The 19,309-nt window shown below is 42.7% G+C and overlaps 1 protein-coding gene across 2 annotated transcripts; it reads left to right on the top strand.

Moving 5' to 3' along the window:
- The first annotated feature begins 413 nt into the window (after positions 1–413).
- LOC103183765 (cyclin-dependent kinase 6) lies at positions 414–9,778 on the top strand. Of its 2 annotated transcripts, XM_007901411.2 has the most exons (9): positions 414–525; positions 1,280–1,369; positions 1,939–2,200; positions 2,431–2,566; positions 2,921–3,088; positions 4,347–4,456; positions 5,347–5,397; positions 7,540–7,675; positions 8,391–9,778. In XM_007901411.2, exons 3-9 carry the CDS (start codon positions 1,977–1,979, stop codon positions 8,499–8,501), a joined length of 936 nt encoding a protein of 311 aa, XP_007899602.1. In that variant the 5' UTR covers positions 414–525; positions 1,280–1,369; positions 1,939–1,976; the 3' UTR covers positions 8,502–9,778. The 2 variants fall into 2 exon arrangements, with proteins under 2 accessions (XP_007899602.1, XP_007899603.1); XM_007901412.2 differs by lacking the exons at positions 414–525; positions 1,280–1,369 and adding an exon at positions 1,397–1,408.
- The last annotated feature ends 9,531 nt before the right edge of the window (positions 9,779–19,309 follow it).

Genomic DNA, 19,309 nt, shown 5'->3' with positions numbered 1-19,309 from the left:
CCCCACACCCTTTCCCCCCCTTTGAAAACCTTTTTTTCCTCACACACACAAAAAAAAAGACACAGACCCCCCCCAAAAAAAAAGAACCACAAGCACTAACCTGAATTGGGCCGCTCAAATGGACGTCCCGTGGGGCGACTTTTGGGCGGATTTTTGGGCGACCAACGGTTTTTTTTCAAAAAAAATCTCTGGCCGCGAGTCGCCTCAGTGGCGGTTGGGCGCGAGCGCGGGGCGGGGTTAGCGGCGCGACGACGGCGACGGGTGGGTGTTTCGGCGCATGCGCAAGGGGAGGGGGGTGTTTCGGCGCGTGCGCGCGGGGCTAGTCGAAGGTGGTTCGGCGCATGCGCGAGGGGTGTGGTGGGGTTTCGGCGCATGCGCGAGAGGGGTGGGGGTTTCGGCGCGTGCGCGGGGCTGGTCGAAGGTGGTTCTGCGCATGCTCGAGGGGGGGGCGGGGGGAAGAGAAAGCGCGGGAGCGTTTTGCCGGCCGGGCCTCGTCGTGCTGTCCCATGGACGCCCGAGAGCGCAGTAAGTCCCAGGCGTTTGACTCTCGGTCTCCAGAGCAAAAGTGTGTTCATTTGGGTTTGCTGTCACTAGCCCCTGGGAGGGAGGGAGGGAGGGGAAAGGTTCCCGAAGGAAAAAGGGGGGAAAGGTTCCCGAAGGAGAGGGCGGAAGGTTCCCGAAGGAAAAAAGGGGGTAAAGATTCCTTGGAGAACAGGAATGGTTCCTGAGAAGACGGGGGGAAATTTCCTGGAGCAAGATTCGTTAGATGAGGCGAAAGGTTCCTGGAAGGAAAGAGTGGGGGGAATGGTGCTTCGGAGACGACGTGTTCCTGGGGGACAGGGGGAAATGGTTCCTGAGGAAAGGGAAGAGGTTTCTGAGGAAGGGGTTGGTGGTGGGGGAGGGAGGGTGAATGGGTTCCAGGGGGAAAGGTGCCTGGGAATGATGGGTGGGGGAGGGAAGGTTCTTTGGAGAGGAATGGTTCTGGGGGTGAAGTTTCCTGGAGAAAGGTTCTTTAGAGGAGGCGAAAGGTTCCTGAAAAGAGAGGAATGGTTCCTGGGAGGAAAGGAAAGGTTCCTGGTTGGGGGGCAACACTCTGCACTATTTTGTAGACGTGGCTCGATATGAAGCCACGTAACTGCAGGAATGCAAGACACCATTTATGTTGGATCAACTGTGGTCCTCAGAGGTCCGTACACCCTACCAGCCAAAGCACCTATAGGCAGCATTAACTCATCAAGCACAGGTTACCATTTATATTTGTTGCCTATTTCCTCCTTAGACTTCCTCCAGAGTCCTGCAGCGTAGCGGTTAAAGCACTCGCAAGCGAGAGGACCCGGGTTCGATAACCGGGCGTTTGGCAAAACCTTAGGCAAGTTTCCTTACTCCAAGCGCCTCTGTTCACCGAGCAGTAAGTAGGAACACAGTTGTTATTCAATTGTAATAAATCCTTCAATAAATAAATAAATTGGTCACTGAATCCAGGACTGTTTGTGGGATGCTGCCGTGTGCAATTGGCTGACGTGTTTCGCCCACAAAATATGCAGTCAATTCGCTTTACAGCGCTCTTGAGATGTCTCAGCGACGTGATAAGGCGCTATTTCAAATGTGAGGGTTATTATTATTAGACTTGTATACCTCTCATTTGTTTTCTCCTCTTTCTGCTATTTACTTTCACTAAGCACAATTTGTTTTATTATTATTGTTGCAAAGTAGACTTTAATACAAATTTTGCAGAGAAATGTTTGTACTGAGATCTGCAGGGTGTTTATAATATCGATACAACAAGACAAAACAAGTGATAAGATATTAAGTATTCTACATAATACACAGGATCTAGAATTCTGATTGCGTATAGCTTTTTAAAAAATAGATTGAAAGAAATTTGAAAAGTGCATGTAACCCAAACCTGGAAAATTACTGATTGTTTATTCGCTTCAGGCAGGATTATTCTTTCCATGACCTGATCACTTACAAGAATGGATAGCAGTCATTCTTCTGTACAATATGAACTCCTGGCTGAGATTGGAAAAGGCGCTTATGGAAAAGTTTACAAAGCAAGAGACCTGAAGAATAATGGGAAGTTTGTGGCTCTGAAGAGAATTGAAATTCCCAGAAGAGAAGAAGGAATCCCTTTCATAGTAATTCGAGAAGTGGCCTGGTTAAAGAAGTTGGCAGTTTTTGACCATCCAAATGTAATTAGGTGATCTGTACACTTTTTCAATGTTCTTTTCTACTTTTTTATCCTTTCCACCAAATTTGTTGGCAGCATCAATGCATATGTATCTTTGCTTGGTGTAACAATTAATCGATGAATTTGCCAACCTAATAGACTAACACTATAGTTTACCTCTAAACATAGAGATGAAGCTTACAATACTTGTTCATTTCATCAAGCTTATCTGTTCTGAAGACTTACTCTTTATTGCTCAGGTTATTTGATGTACACCTCACCCCGCAAAACGATCAGATGATGAAATTGACACTTGTGTTTGAACTCATTGACCAAGATCTATCAGCTTTACTGATGAAAGTGGATGAGCGAGGACTTCCCCATAAAAAAATAAAGGTATAAAATAGTGTGCACATTCTGCCAATAGCATCTCATTGAGAAATTATGAACTTTTTAAAATGTTTTGCCAGGAAGACATTCTTAATTCATTCTTAAATTGAACAGAGTAACTTTGGAGTCTTTCTTTTCTAAATCTTTATTCAACATCTAAATGCTTAATTTTCTCTGGCAAATTTTCTATTAGAGGGTATTTGCGCAATTAAGCCTTTGCCTTACATTAAAATCTAAAATGACTCCATAATCAGCCGTGATCTGTAATGAAAAGTAAAACCAAAATATCTTGGAAAGTATTGAATGCTGTAAGTGAAGGTTGTGTTTTTCTCTTTTAACTGATTTAAAATATACACACAGGATATGATGATACAGCTGTTTAGAGGTCTGGATTTTCTCCATTTAAATCATGTGGTGCATCGAGATTTGAAGCCTCAAAATATTCTAGTCTCCAGCACTGGCCAGGTAAAGTTGGCTGACTTTGGTCTGGCACGAGTGTACAGCTTTAACATGGCACTGACACCTGTGGTAAGTTTCCAAAGCTATGTGTTTGTAATAAATATGTTAATCCTTGCATTTGATATAGCGCTTATCACGTCTTCGGGACGTCTCAAAGCACTTCACAGAATATACTGTAGAGTGAATTCACTGTATGTTTTGTGGGTGAAATGAAGTAGCCAATTCTGCACAGCAGCGTCCCACAAACAATCATGGATTGAAGTGACCAATTTATTATCATTTTTTGAAGGAATTATTACCCCCAGAAAAGTGATCTGCCAATCAACTAACAATCAGGTTCCTACTTACTGCTAGGTAGACAGAGGCGTGTGGAGTAAGGAAACTTGCCTAACATTTTGCCCTGCCGGGAATCAAACCCAGGGTCTCTCGCTTGCGAGGCGAGTGCTCTAACCACTGAAGCAAAGGACTCCACAGCTTGTTTTATTAGAGCAACCGTAAACAAATATGGTTGTTTGAAAATAATTGAATACGGCAAATAAATCTATATTCTGTAGCGAATGTAGAATTCTGTTTGGAGATTGTTGACCAGGACACCGGGAGAAACTCCCTTCTCTTTTCAAATAGTGGCAAGAGACAACTCTTTCAGAGAGCTAAGCTAGCAGGAGCTAGCACGAAGGGCCAAGTGTCCTCCTTTAGTGAAAGTAAAATTCTGAAGTTCTATGTAATTGAAGTCTATATTTCTGTAAATTAAATTAATTTATAATATCAAACTTTGAAAATGATCTGAGGAATTTCACATGTAGGTATTTACTTTCATCTTTTAAACTAAATAAGCACTTGTTTATTTCTGTTGGTCTTGTCAACAACACAACAATTTCCTTCTTCTAGAAAGTATTATTAATAATAATATTTTTACGTGAACCTTTAAATATTTATCTTGAGGTAATCATCCAGTTACATTTCAAATGTTGTGAACTCAGCCATGGTATTCCGTACCCCACTAATCCACTGTGCAAGATAATATTCTAACCTCTCCTTTCTTCAGAAGTTTTAAAACAAATGTTAGCTTTGAGTTTTACTGATTTATCGCTGTATTGTGTCAGCACCACCCAGTGGCACATAATGAAAAGTGAGAACCTGCAGTACAGTACATGGTAAATACGTTGTTGAAATATTGTAATAAAATATTTGTGTTTCACAGAACCGGAGATAGTGTTTTAAGGTTACTATGCTTTATTTTTGCATTAGCAACAATATCTATATTAGTGCACAATGGTTTATAACTTATTAAACAGCAGATATTTCTACAATTTATTATTTTATTAAGGTTGTTACTCTCTGGTATCGAGCACCAGAGATTCTGCTGTATTCCAGATATGCAGCAGGAGTTGACATTTGGAGTGTTGGCTGCATATTTGCTGAAATGGTTCAATTAAGGTAAGGTTTCAACTCTGATAATAAATGCACAAGTATTCACTTTAATAATTCCATGCTTGAAATTGAATGATCTCCTTCATTAGGTTTCCAAAATAAATATAGTGGTTTTAATCATACAGCTGCTGATTATGGACGAATCTCTTCCTATGGTGGTCTTATACCTTATCGTTTCAAAACAAAGTATGATTAAATAATAATCCTTGCATTTGATATAGCATTTGAGATGTCTCAAAGCGCTTCACTGAATCTACTGTAAAGTGAATTGACTGCATATTTTGTGAACGAATAAAGAGATATCTTAGTTTCTTAACCTACTTAATTCATACTAGAACCAAATTATTCTCACATTTGGTTATGATGGACAGCTTCTTTTAAAAGGTGGACATATAAAATCTTTTTTTTTAAAAAGTGCAGCTGAATAACCAGTTTTCAACAAGAACTCGGTATCATAGAAATGAGGCCTGTGTAAGGAAACATCAGGTAGACTTTTTCACTCTTGTAATTGTAAAATGGACGGATAGTATTAAAAAGTAAGGTATCTGGAAATAAACTCTGGTCTGAAATGCTGTACACTGTCCAGCGCCTTGGGACATCCTCCCGACGTGAAAGGCGCCATACAAATGTTATCTTCTATACATTCTGTGCTTTCAGACCATTGATGGTATCAAGTTTCTAGTTGCAGTGCAGTAGAGAAACAAGTCTGATTTTGTCAGGAACTAAATAATAATAATCCTTGCATTTGATATAGCGGTTTATCACGTCTTCGAAACGTCGCAAAGCGCTTCACAGAATATAATGATGCATATTTTGTGGGCGAAATGTAAATGACACAAAACAAAGTCTCTGTTTGCGTGTTTCATTTAATAGTTTTTGTTTCTGTTGCTTTATAGGCCCTTGCTTTGTGGGATTTCAGATATTGATCAGCTTCACAAAATATTTGAGTGAGTATTACTCAACTTTGCACGGATATAGATTTTGCTTAGGATAATGAATTCATTGCCTGAGAACCCAGTGCTTAAATGGCAGTATCCATCTATGTTAACTGTTGTTAAGATGGTTAACGTAGTTTGGAATGAAAGTGCCTTGGGACGTCTTCCCGACGTGGAAGGCCTATACAAATGTAATTTTGTATTGTATTAAAATAATAGTATACTCCACCCGCATGCACCTCTGTTGTAGGAATTAAGGCTTTATTTTGTCCCTATAGTCATCTGGTTTAGATTCTGATCAGTGTTTCTAGTAAAACAGAATTTGATTAAGGTTAGGTATTTAGCTCTAGGAAGTGGAATAAACTTCTACTTTGAACACCCACTTACTTAGCCAACCATTGACCTACCCCATCCTCAGAAGAAGATCCCTTGCTATATCAACAACAACAAAATTACAATTGTACAGCACCTTTCATGTCGTGAGGAAGTCCCACATCAGTATAGATTTTTCCATGTACCTCAATAGCTATCATAGATTGTCAAATCAAGCCCAAATTATGGACAGTTTAAAGCTATGAGCTCATGTCCACTAATAACTTGACACTGTCCAGTCTTATTTCACACGGGGCCCATTACAGTTACCAGAGAATGAAGGTGCTCATTTCAACAGTCTATGTTGAATTTGAAATGCTTCTCGAAATGCTAGTTTTGAACTTTGAAAGTGGTTGCAGTGGAATAACACACAGAACGGAATGATGAAAATAGTGCTTAACATGGTGTTGTTTCAGGTAGAAGGCAGGGCTTCACACCAACAATTTGGTACTTAATAATAATAATAAAATAATAATAATCCTTGCATTTGATATAGCGCCTTATCACATCGTTAAGACGTCTAAAGTGCTTCGCAGAATTATACTGTAAAGTGGATTAACTGCAGTTTGTGGTAATCTCACCATCTGTTAACGAAAGGAGAAATCAAAGCTTTGTATTTCTCTCAAGAGGGAAGAACGAAAACACTGCCTTAGGTGAGACTCACTTCTAAAGAGTGACATTGGGCCTGGGCGTCTTTCCCACCAAACTGGAACTCAAAAAAAATAGAGTTTATAAACTACTCAATTGTTGCTCAGATATTGTCTTGAACTTTGTGAAAGAATTGGTGAATCTTTTCTGTGTTTATATCTGACTGAGTGCTTGAAAATATGTGAGTAGGCAGTAAAAAGGTACACCATTCCTGCTTTATCATTTTATAGAGGTTTGAGGTTCAGCATTATTTTAGTCGTGACTAATTCAACAACAACAAAACATTATCTTCCGTAACAGAGTGCACCTGAATCACAATAAACATGCTTTGCACTTAGTGCAATGTAACCTTTCGCTGTTGACTGCTGCTATAATTCATCTACGGTAGGCTTTGTATTGTCAGGTTTATTAACTCTTGCAAACATTCAGCTTAAAACACTAGCCAGCTTGTGATTCCTTTTAAGAGAGCGTGTGCATTGAAATTTAATTTCTAAAAAAAGTATATAAACTTGCATAGGAAGTGACGGCTGTAAAGGAGTTGTTCAGTAAATATGCTTTTACAGAGTGTTAAAGTTGTTTTGAACCGTGGCAGGGAAATGTAATGCTCAGAGAATTACCAAGCTGTGACATTTGCTGTGACAGCTGTTTCTGCCCTTCTGCTATTGACCTGTTAGTCTCTCAAAAGTAAAGCTCTCCTTATCTATTGTTTTATGACTGGCAAGTAACAAGTCGAAACACGATAGAGATGTACACATTGAGCTTCCGCGCGTGTTTTTTACACTTTATTTCTACATAGGGATGTCCGACTGAGGTGAAAGGCGCTATCTAAATACAATTTGTTATTGTTCGACACATTGGTCAATGTGAACAAAAAATCATTGTGCAGGAGAGAGTAGATTGCATTCATACAGAAACAATTTACTTAGAGTGAATTCCTTAAACATGTTTAACAATGAAGTCAGGGAGAAAAAGTAAGGTTGAGAGTTGAATTCAGCAACGGAATCTGTATCGTGTGTTGATATGTGCATGCCTTCGGCATCACTGGATCTCAGCCCATGTTCTGCGAGCGATTTTTAGTCAGAATTTGGTCTAATTGCAAACATGCATTGCACTGAAATGCTTTTATGTTTGCAGTACCCTGGGGCTTCCTGAGGAGGTGGATTGGCCTGCAGACTCTCCACTGCCCTACAGTTCCTTTACTCCCAGGCCAAACAAGCCCACTGAAGACATTGTGCCTAAATTCGACTCATTAGGAAAAGATCTGCTGCACGTGAGAGACCTCAGCAATGTTTCTCAGTTAACACCACATGTCACTTGTGTTTCCATTATCTTTCTCCTTGTTTCTTGCATTTTTCACTGACACTTCCACCACATTTCCTCCAGTCTGCACTGCACTTCCCCCAAATCACCACTGAGAAAATCTTCGCCATACATCGCTTGTATACCTCTCGGGCAGCAAATTGTGAAACGTTTGCAAATCTCTTCTACGTCAGTTTTTTTTTCCAACTTCTCATTTTTTGCCATCAAAAAAATGTTTTCCTTAAAAATGTCAACTTTACTGTCAGCACAGTTACACCCTTGACCACAATCTTTGGGTTCCAAGACCTTCTCTTTGTCGGTATAGTATCGCCTTCACCTTGTACTTTGAACTACAATGTCAGGCTTGAAACACTGTGCCAAGTGGACTAGGGCAACACACCTGCAATTGCTGTCTTAAATTATTCAATTCAGTGCATTATTTGTTGTGGAATCCTCTGTGGGGTGTAAATGATGTGAATTCCATAATACCATGATCCCAGAAGCAGTTTTGTAATATAAAAACAGCATTAATCAATATTGGATTAATAGTCTTTAACACAAATTATTGCTCACACATGAGAAATGTGATTCTATAGTCTTGAGTCTTGTTTTAAGGCTCAATCATTTCTTTTTTACTTTTTCTTCCAATTAATTTTATTGCACTTTTCTTTCTCCCCTCTCTCCAGAAATGCCTGCACTTCAATCCAGGCAAAAGGATCTCCACTTATGAGGCTCTTGCTCATCCATACTTCAACGATACGTCAGAACATTTTGACGTTGAGGTCAAGAAGGAATAAGGGAGCATTTGTCTCTTAACTGAAAGAAGGCACATCTCTGTAGTTGCTGCCTACACCACCCACAGAAACACTAGCGAAAGAGAGCACTATTCCTGATTAGCACGCAGTAATGCATTCAGTAATGAATGGATATACCCCTACCAACGTATCTTAAGGCCAACCTTGGAAGATAACCTACTGCTGTCCCAATGTCATTGCTTCTAGTTCCCACACCATGTAACAAGATGATCTCGTTGAGGTTGAGAACCTTACAGCCAGCACACTTTCATCACATCAGTCTGGTCAGCATTCACACTCTAATCCTAGAGACGAAAGGATAATGGCAAATGCCCTGTGCCACCCAGACTGCAAGAATGGTTAAGCAAAATCATTGAACGTGCCTTTATTTTAAACCAGGCATTATCACAAATAGTCAAGAATAAAGAATTGGAATGTGAATCAAAATCAGGAACATTTAAGATCAATCTTAGCAGTTTGTTCATCTGTGAGACCTGAACTCAGCACAATAATTGTTGATCCCAGTGACTGGGTTTAAGATGTCATTGTGTAGATTGATGAGCCTTTTAGCTAAATATCAGTAAATATGGCAGAAATGACCGTCTGTAGTACCCGATTGTATCGGGATTCAAGCAATGCAAGTTGAACGGGAGTAAGCGGGAAATTATTTTATTTTATTTTAACACTAAGATATATTTTAGCTGCAAAACTATTATTTTTTGAATTTTACATTATGCTGAAAGAGAGGAAAGTGAGTGAAGTCAACTCATTTTCAGGACACAATTGTTTTTAAAGAAAATTGTTATGAAAAATAGAGAAGCAGTTGATTGAGAGGACACTTGCCAGGGAACAGAGGTTTTCAGAAAATAAAAACAAAACTTGCATTTGTTACAAAGTACTGAATGCATTGGCATTATATCTCACTACACTGCAGGAATAACTAATTTATACTAACTTGACTGCAAGTGTTAATATTTGTACAATTTTTGTTGTGTGTTCTGTTCTATGTATTGTGGCTGTTTAATCGCTATTTTAATTGTATTTTTGTATAATTTTTTTCACCAGTTTTCAAGTACATTGTATTCTGACTGTTCCAAATTACATCAATCACTACAATCTTTAGTGTATTTTAAGAGATTCTAGATTGTCGCTTGGAGACTGAAGCTTCGAGAGTTGAGGTCAATAAGTGCAAATTGTTGTTGTTACAGAGTTATAATTTTTTTAATTGCACTGTGCTGGAAGAACATGTGCAAATAAAATTTAAACTTGAGTGATTAAAAAGAGAAAAAGCCTTTTGTGAAATAACCTTACCTCTGCCCTTACCAACAGGAATGTTTTCCACCTCGTCATATTTGTTAGTCACATATAAGTGCAACAGCAGTTATTACCTTAGTGGAAGGGAAAAGTAGTCAAACTACTTTAGGTGATGGGAGAGGTGAACAAAGTGGCAGAGAAAAAAATTTGGCAGGTCTAAAATAACCGTAGTTAAGCATTTAGAACTCAGGGCTGGCCAGTACTTTTCAGTGAGCTATTCAGTTTGATGTCTAATCTTAAAATGATGGCGACTATCAAAGTTATTTATAATGTACCTAAAATTAAATGATTTACAAAATGTCTCTGTTGGGAAAAATCTGCCAAGCTCTGCTCATAACAGCATCGTAAATTTGCAGAATATATATATAATATATATGGTTTCATTGTAATGCAATACTTTACATTCATGAATTGAAGTCTTACGTAATGGAACAGATCATATATTTTATACTTTAGGGACATATTAGATCTTGGAGTCAACTTGCCTGCTACTAAATTACTTGGTGTTTTGTTTTTTTTAATCTCGCCAGTACAAGCCAATACTGTGCGTTCAGTCCAGGAATGTGACTTGCGACCGTTTTATCTCAATAGAAACTGTTCTGAAATACAGTATAGTCCAAAGCTGTGTTGGACCAGTTCAAAGAGCACCCAAAATAATTATGTGAAGGAAGAATGATTTACTTTCATATGAAACATTCTCAACTATTTCACCCACAAAACACAGTGAATTCATTTAACAGTATATCCTGTGAAGCTCTTTGAGACATCTCGAAGAAGTGATAAGGCGCTCTTATCAAGTGCGAGGATTATTACTATCTTGCAATCGTGGCCTTGAGGTATGTCTGGAATATTAGAGGTTTAAAGAGTTTTTTTTGTGTGAAGGACGTCCTTCCCTCTATCCCATTCTGAGATGATTAAAGTGGAGAAATGTCTCCCGTGTCGAAACATTTGGTTAAGACGCAGAATTGTCCCAAGGTTTGATTGTAGTCCATTGTAGTTTCTCTTGTTTTGGTTCATAAGACGAGCCTTTCAGATGCTGCCTGTTTGTAGAAACAAAAAACAAGCGTTTTGCACACAGAAGATCCCACAAATATCTAAACAATACCAACTTAGTGAAGGATGGTTGGGCAGGACATCAGGAGGAACTAACCCTCTTCTCTTTTTGAAGAACGGGCAGTTTTAATAAGTTTAATACTTCACATGAAAAGTGAAAGCGCCTGAAATACAGCGTCGGCCCAGTATTTGAACATTGAGCCCATAATTCACAACACTAGGTTCGAACCCATCACCGTCTGCCCCCCAGAGCCAATAGAGCCACCAAGTGAGCCAAGCGGACGCCAAACAAAACCATTGGGCTGCACGATAGGAAATTGGTCTTGAATTATGAGCAGTGCAACATCTTTTAGCAGAAAGAAGCCACCGTTTCTGACGAGCGCAGACTGCAGACTTGTGGGCATTGGGGTCTGTGAGGAAATCATTGCTGTTGGATGACATTTGTCACAAGAGGGAGCATCGAGCAAAAAGTCTACAGATGGCCTTGTTTTAACGTCTCACCACGACGGCAGTCTTTGCAAGGAGATAAAATGGCTCAGCGTTGACCCGAAAACCTGTAGCAACCTTTGAAGTTTGCAGACTGGCAATCTACGGGATCGTAAATTATATTCCTCGAGTCATATCCGTAACCGCAGACAGACAGAGCACAAAGCATAAATGACGACTCACAGGGGTGTGTGATCAGAAAGTCCCCGAGAAGCCGGGGGTGTGTGATGCGGTTGGGCTAGTCGAGGTCAAATGGCAAAGTTGACGAGTTGTACGACAAACAAGAACCAATACAAATGGTTAACCGTGTGCATTGCGCAACTTGACCAGTACTGACCTTGAGGCTTTCAACTAAACCAATTAAACTGCATTTGAAATGCAGAGAGAGGCAAATTTAACAGTTCGGCATTTTAATAAGGAGATTTCATTCGAGCCACTCCTGTCCCCAACTTATCCCCCAACTTACTACTATTTGTTCCAGCTCATGTTTTATTGACCAAAATAGAAGGCAAGTTAAGCAGACCCAGTGGGAATTGAACCCCAACCGCTGCAGACACAGGTCCCCTTACTTAAGCAACGGGGCTCCCAACATAGTTCTGGCAAGTAAATTGCTTTTGTATCCGTAGTTAAAAACTGGTTAAAAAGTGCAAAGCAGGTAAATTGGCGTCTGAATGTGTGTTGCATCAGGTTGTGTTATATCCACACCCTTTGGCAGTCCCTTCGCCTCACTCCCTCACCTGCCTCCTCCAAGGCACATCTCAAGACCTTTCTCCTCAACCACGCCTTCGGTCACTCTCCTACCCCTACCCTCCCTCCCTGCCTTCAACCCCTCCCGATCCCAACCCCCTAATAAACGGGAATTCATTCTGGTTTTGTCCCAAATCTCCTTCACCCCAGAGTGTGCTTCATCCCACTTCCTCTCTGCAATGCTTCCTCTTTTGGCTCGCTCTGTCTGACAAGAGTTAGCAACAGTACGTGGCAATAGAAAGGGAGTTTTAAAACTTGTCAGTTTGCACGCAATACCCAGGACGAGGAAAAGACACAGTTATTACACAAATTTTGATGGGGAAACCTCTAAAATGAACCCACGAAAGACCGGCAGGGAATAGATGTTTAGAGCGAATCACAATCGAATGCATTTCTTTCTTGTGAAGACCGATCTATTTATGGCCCGTGTGAAGAGATTTGTCACTGAAGCTGTGCCAGGATGCTCTCCTACCTCCTCTCGTGTGAATCGGCCTCAATTTCCCCCGCGATGGGGGCTCATTAGCCTAAGCCATTCCCTGGAAACGCACACAAATCAAGTTGATCTCAGAAGCTGACATCAGCACTCCCGCGGAGGTGAATGCGTCACTACCTTTCTGCAGTGTTAACACGTGAAAGAAGAGCCTCGTAAACTGCCTGAAGCATTTCACCGCGTTACAGAAACTGGCAGCAAACCTTTCAATCCGTCGCATACGGTTCGCCCACAACCACAACATCCAGTGAATCCACTTTACAGTCTACCCTGTGAAGCGCTTTGAGACATCTCAAAGACTTGATAAGGCGCTGTATCAAATGCAAGGATTACTGTCATTATATTTAGATGTTGCTGGGTTATTTTACTGGATCTCCAGTTACCTTGGCCCTTTTTCTCAGTTCCTAGTCACTCCGACCTTAATCAAAGCCCTTTGTAATCACACACGGCCAAGATTCGGAAATGTATTGACAAGTAGGGAGTCTAACATTCACTCTTTGCTCGCAGATTCTCCGGTGGGACTTGAATACGATCGACCATTTGATGGTGTTCAGCCTCAAAAAGACACTCTCTATGATCACGTTTTTCAGTCGAATTACTTTGGACATTGACAAACCTCTCAGTAAACCATAACTACATTAACTTGGACTTTGTGGAGTCCTGCAGCTCAGTGGTCAGAGCACTCGCTTTGCAAGAGAGAGACCTGAGTTCAATTCCAGGCAGAGGGCGAAACCTTGGGCAAGTTTCCTTACTCCACACAGAGCCTAATAATAATCCCTCCAAAACCAAAAACATTAATAAATTGGTCATTTTCAATCTACGACTGTTTGTGGGACATTGCTGTGCACAATTGGCTGCCGCGTTCGCCCACAAATATACAGTCAATTCACTTTACAGTATATTCTGTGAAGCACTTTGGGACATCGAGAAGACGTGAAAAGCGCTATATCAAATGCAAGGATTATTATTATTATTATTTATGCAGCTCCTTTGCGCTAACAATAAACTCTTTCAAAGGGCTTTGCAAAGCAAACATTACTTTGATATAAAGTGTGAAGCCATTAGGCCACATCTTTCCGCTCAGACAATATTTAGGTGAATGGACTTGAAATGCAACTGGTCTCAAAGTTATGCTGAGAAAGATTTACGGTGTGAGTGAGTTTGTGTGCGCGAGCGAGTGAGTGTGAGAGTGTGTGTGTGTGTTAGGTCATTGCATGGTATGGATTTTCTCTATGCATTTCGATCTATAAACTGGACAAACAAACACATCCCGAAGACAGGGTGACCTGTGCTGACATTATGAACCGCCGGTCACGCATCCCTCGAGCCGGCTTCGAAATAGGAACTTTACCTGCGAGACTCAGACGAGGAAAAGGCTTCGGTAAACTTTTTAATTCAATTTTTAGACTTATTTTAAAAAATGAGATCATTGTAAAAATTGCAAAGTGACTAATTTGCAGTGAGCCTAACTCTCTGGGGTTTTATTTGAGGTATTACTAATGAACTGGTGGACGGTTCCCCCAAATAAAACCAGTCCCTCCCTTTGTGGTGATTGCAGACACCCTGCCGTGCGCAAATTGGCCTCCGCGCTTGTGCCTACCAAACACACAAGTCACTGCGTCGTCTTGCAGCAAATCCTGCCAAGCATTTTGGTACATTGAGCTTCGAGAAGTTTTATTTTATTTTATTTTTTTTGGAAGCTGTTTTGAATTTCCGCAGTTGTCTTTGCAGCGGGAGGTTACTGGGTGCGTCTGACCTCATTTTACCTCCGTGCCTTACGACTGTCAGATTTATCTCACAACACAAATCATTAGCCACAGAGCCAGCTCCCCCTCCCCCTACCCCGGTCTGAACTTGGTGACGGCTTCAACCTCCGCGCTCTGCACAGGCAATACATGGTACAGGAAGTCCTGTCCAATCATACAAGCAGCTTACAGATGTTTTCTTAACGCTTTGAAGACCAGAGTTCTCTCTCAGTGCCCCTCGCATTGAAATGGTATTGCTCTGAGCGCTGCGAGGCCTCAGATTCCCCCTAGTCTTAGCCTGCGAGGCTGTTGACCCTCAAGTCTTAAGAATCCTGGAAAAACTCCTAAAGTGGAACCCGCAGTTCTTAAAATCAAACCTCCTAAAAATCCATCCCTTTGTCCCTATCAATGTGACTTGTGTTCTTAAAGCCCTGTACCGTAAAGCACTCCAAGACTTTACCCTACACGAAGGCTGCTACATACATGCAAGTTGTTGTTGTAGTCAACAGACAGAAGCTGCCTGAGAAGGATGTAAATTCCAGCCACGTTCAACAAGATATTGGTGGGGAGTGGGGTGGAGGGGGGGAGGAAGAGGGAGATAAAGGGGTAGAAGTGGAGCGTTTCAGAGCTTAGGCCGAGCCATTGGAGTCATTTCAGAAACAGTTCGCTTCTGGAATGCGAGGACAGTAGGGAGGTGTGTTGCTATCATCAAACCGAGCCAAAAGAAAAAAAAGGCCTTCTTTATGACAAAGAACCTCCCTCTTTATGAGCTTGCGGGGCAGCTCGTGTACTGTCCCGCACCAGGCTTCGGGACCACATCACTCCCACCCTCGCTCGCCTCCACTGGCTCCCCATCCCCCAGAGGATTGATTTCAAGATCCTCATCCTCACCTACAAGGCCATTCATGGCCTCTCTCCCTCCTACCTCTCCAACCTACTATCCCCCTACCAACCTGCCCGTACCCTCCGTTCCTCCGGCTCCGGTCTGCTCCACATCCCCCGCCCCAACCGCCCTACCATCGGTGGTCGGGCCTTCAGCCTCTCAGCCCCTAGGCTCTGGAACTCTATCCCCCAGTGCCTTCGCCGCTTCCTCCCTCTCCTCCTTCAAGGCCGGTCTCAAAACCTTTCTCTGTGACCGAGCCTTCAGCTCCACTCTCGACTCTCTTCCCCCTCCTCGCTCCCTCCCTCCCTCCCCTCACCCTGACCATTTCCCCCCCAATGCTCGGGTCCTGACCCAACTGTTCAACGCCTTGGGACGTCCTCCTGACGTGAAAGGCGCTTTATAAATGGAATCTTGTTGTTGTGTTGTTGTTATAATTAAGAACATAAGAACAGAAAAATTTGCTGCCGAAAGAAGACCGAGGTCCATCCAGTTCGCCTTCCACCATCCTGGCAGCCAAGACAGGTCATGTCCCAAACCATATACCGTATCTCCAGATATTATTTTCCAGCGGAAACCTATCCAATGTGTTCTTGGAACAAATGACACTTTCTGCTTCCGCCGTCTCCCCAGGGAGGCAGTGAGTGAGTTACCACTTGCTCATTGTTGTGCTGTTTCAGTGGCTGCTTTCAGTCCTCGCTTCCTCCCTTGTTGTCGTCCAAGTGAAATTACCCGTCAGCCAGCCAGCGTAAGCGATCACGTCCAATCGTTTTTTCGAGACGCGGAGAGATTAGTCGCAGAGAACAAAACCCCAACCACAACAGTCACTACAGCTTCCAAATGTGACCGACGAATCACCAAATTACGGAATTAATACGGCTCCCACCTTGACAACACGTCACCTAACACTCAGCGACAACTTGTGTGAGGGATGAAAGTGTAATTGCCTGCAGTAAACCTGCAGCGTTCGAGAGACTTAAAGTTAGCCTGGGTCGCCTTTCCAATGACCGCTCCCGACTTATGGGCGATGGTGCCGCAGGCAAATGTGATGGTTTGTGAGAGTCTATTTAGACTAAACTGTGGAAAAGACACACTTGCTTTACAACCCTCTCCCCACGCAGCCCCCACCCCTCTCGTTCTCCTAAACCCACCCAACCCCTCTCCCCCCACTATTTTAAAAAACATAATATCTTTCTCCTAGTTTATTCCTCCTCCTCATCCAAATATACCCTCCCCGTCCACACCATTCAAATCACTTGACCGCTCATCTCACTGCCCCTCGGACATGAAGCCACCAGATTTGCCCACATGATAACATTTCCTTCACCACCGTGTCGTTTGGATGTAATTTGATGAGCGCTTCGAGGTGTTTGTTTCCTTGTTTGTTTATTGCATTGGAGAGAAGCTGTGCAAATGGGAACCGTTTCTCCTTTCTAGCTTGCAAGCAATACTAAGTTCTGTCCGCTTCAAGTTCTGTTGTGTTAAGCGGCCTGTCAAAGCCGGATAGATAGAGTATCTTATTACTCAATTACCCGACTCATCCCACGGAGAAGATATTCCAAGACACGGGATTGATTGTCTGGTAATTGGGGATGTAGTTTACAGTCTGCCATTGACTGGCCACCAAGAAACTATGTTAAATGCAATTAATCAGGTAGCGACCGAATCAAACTAACCTTTCCCCTAGAACTATTCATGGTTTGTCAGGGTGACACATGATAATATTAATCCTTTGTAATTTATGCAGCACCTAAATCACCCAGAACATTCCAAAGCGCTTCACCCAGTTTTGGAAAGAGCAGTGGCTGTGTATTTCTAGGGCTGGTTATTTCTGAGGCACTGTTAGAGAGTTTGCAACCACTCGAAACAGGTTCAGATTCGGTAATACCAACAGGTCAGAGTCTCAGGATGTTTTAATCAAAACAAACCTTTAATTATGCACACATGTATAAAATAAACATCACGTCGATCTTAATAAAACAGAGCAATATTACCGAGAGTTGCAGATTCCGCGCTTTGTCTTTACAGCAAGCAAACTTTAGTCCTTCAAGCGATCAAGCCTTGTGTTTTTCGTAGCTCTCAGTCTTCTGTCTTCTTTGTCCAAGCTTTCAATCTTCGTTGTTCTCTGCAACTACTCAGCGATGCTCTCGAGTTAACTAACTTATTTCAGTTTGGACCGCGTTTTTTTTTCAATGAATGTTTCTACCAGAGACGGGCTCCAGCCTTGGAAGGGAGAAGCAAGATGTCCTGTGTTGAAGAATAATGAGCAAACTGCTTTGTCTCAAAAGGGTCTACTTATCTTGACAACATGGGTACACGGATGTGCAAGGGTCGAGTATGTTGGGTACACGCTAAGATGCTCGATTGGAGAAGAAGCTTCATAAGCGTTTCTTTTATGCCATTTTAACCCAATTTACAACAGCATTGCAATACAAAAATGGCTCCGGTGTTGGCCTGCAAGTACATAGTCACTGCACTTATCTGTGAAGCACTTTGAGATATTGTAGCCGCTGTATGAAACACAAAAATTATTATAAAGAGGAAGGAGTTTCTCCGTTTCCTGGCCGACAAACCTCCAGATTAAAAATTTGGTCGCTCACCCCATGGCTGCTTGTGAGACGTTGCTGAGCGCAAACAGAGCGTTCGCCTACAGAGTGCACAGTCACTACACTTCACAGCAATCTCTGCGAAACACTTTGAGAAGTCGCGACGACGTGATAAAGCGCTATACCAAATGCAACAACGACAAAACTACATTTGTAACGCGCCTTTCACATCGGAAGGACATCACAAGGTGCTGAACAGTCGGGGATCAAGACCCGAGCGGAGGAGGGGATGTGCAGGGTTGGGATGAGGGAGGGCAGAGAGGTAGGAGGGTGGCTGAAGGCATGATCGAAAAGGAGGGTCTCGAGTCGTGCCTTGAAGGAGCCGAGGGAGGGAGCAAGGTGAAGGGACTGTGGGATGGAGTTCCAAAGGGTTGGGGCAGAGAGGCCGCCGATGGTAGGGCAGTAGACATGAAGCAGGCTGAACGGAGGTTGATGGGGTCAGCAGGTCAGAGAGGTAGGAGGGGGCAAGGCCGTGGAGGGCCTTGAAAGTGAGGATGAGGATTATTATTACTGCACAGAGTAATTCTGACCTCCTCGGCCTCAGTAAGAGATGATAAGCACGGATTCTGTATGAGCGATCTGTATGCCGGGAGCGTTGGTCAATGATTGAAGGATGTGAAGCTTTTACCCTGAAATTACACCACCAACCAAAGCACTGATAACCTTCAGATGGGCCAGAAGTTATCAGTCATCATATTCCCTGCCCATAACTCAACGAATTATACATTTGCTGGACTTATAGCCGTCCTGGGTGCTGAGGCAGGGAGGCAGGGATGGGTAGGGTGATGGATGATTGGCAAAGAGCTATAGTATTTCTAATTCAAAGCCCTCTCCCGTTGACATCAACGGCAGAAGGACCCTGTGATTAAATCGCAAACCTCTCTCTCGCTGTAATTGGATTGCACAAGAATTTGCGGAGCGAATACGTGCAACTCGTTAAACGGTTCCATGTTTGTTATTTTCTGGGTTTGCTGCCAAGGCAGAGAGAGCGAGAGAGAGAGAAAGACAGATAGATAAGAGAGTTCATTGAACCGCGGCTGCAGTTTCACATTGTGCCACGGTGTGTCACAGTCCACCAGAGCTCCACAGCAACCCTATTGCAAATGGAAGAGAGCTCAATGTAATCGCACTTCAACATCCCAGGCACTAAACTGATGTGTAGCTGAATTGTTGTTGCAATGGAAGAGGGAGGTTCCTCCATAGCCAGAACCTTGGCCGATTTGTTTTTTTTGCTCTGGAGCAAACTGAAACAAATTGTCCCGTTTCCCCCCCCCCCCCCCCCCCCACCAACTGAGACCAACAACTTGCACTTATATATGGCGCCCCTCGCTAGCGTCCCAGAGCGCTTGATCATAACAATCCTCGCATTTGATGCAGCGCCTTATCACGTCTTCGAGACGTCTCAAAGCGCTTCACCAGATACGCTGTCGAGTGGAGTGACTGTGTGCTTTTGTGGGCGAAACGCGGCAGCCGATTGCGCGCAGCAACAT

This window comes from Callorhinchus milii, unplaced genomic scaffold (genome assembly GCF_018977255.1).
Source record: "Callorhinchus milii isolate IMCB2004 unplaced genomic scaffold, IMCB_Cmil_1.0 Scaffold23, whole genome shotgun sequence".
Lineage (NCBI taxonomy): Eukaryota > Metazoa > Chordata > Chondrichthyes > Chimaeriformes > Callorhinchidae > Callorhinchus > Callorhinchus milii.
This window is presented reverse-complemented; position numbering and strand designations above follow the sequence as displayed.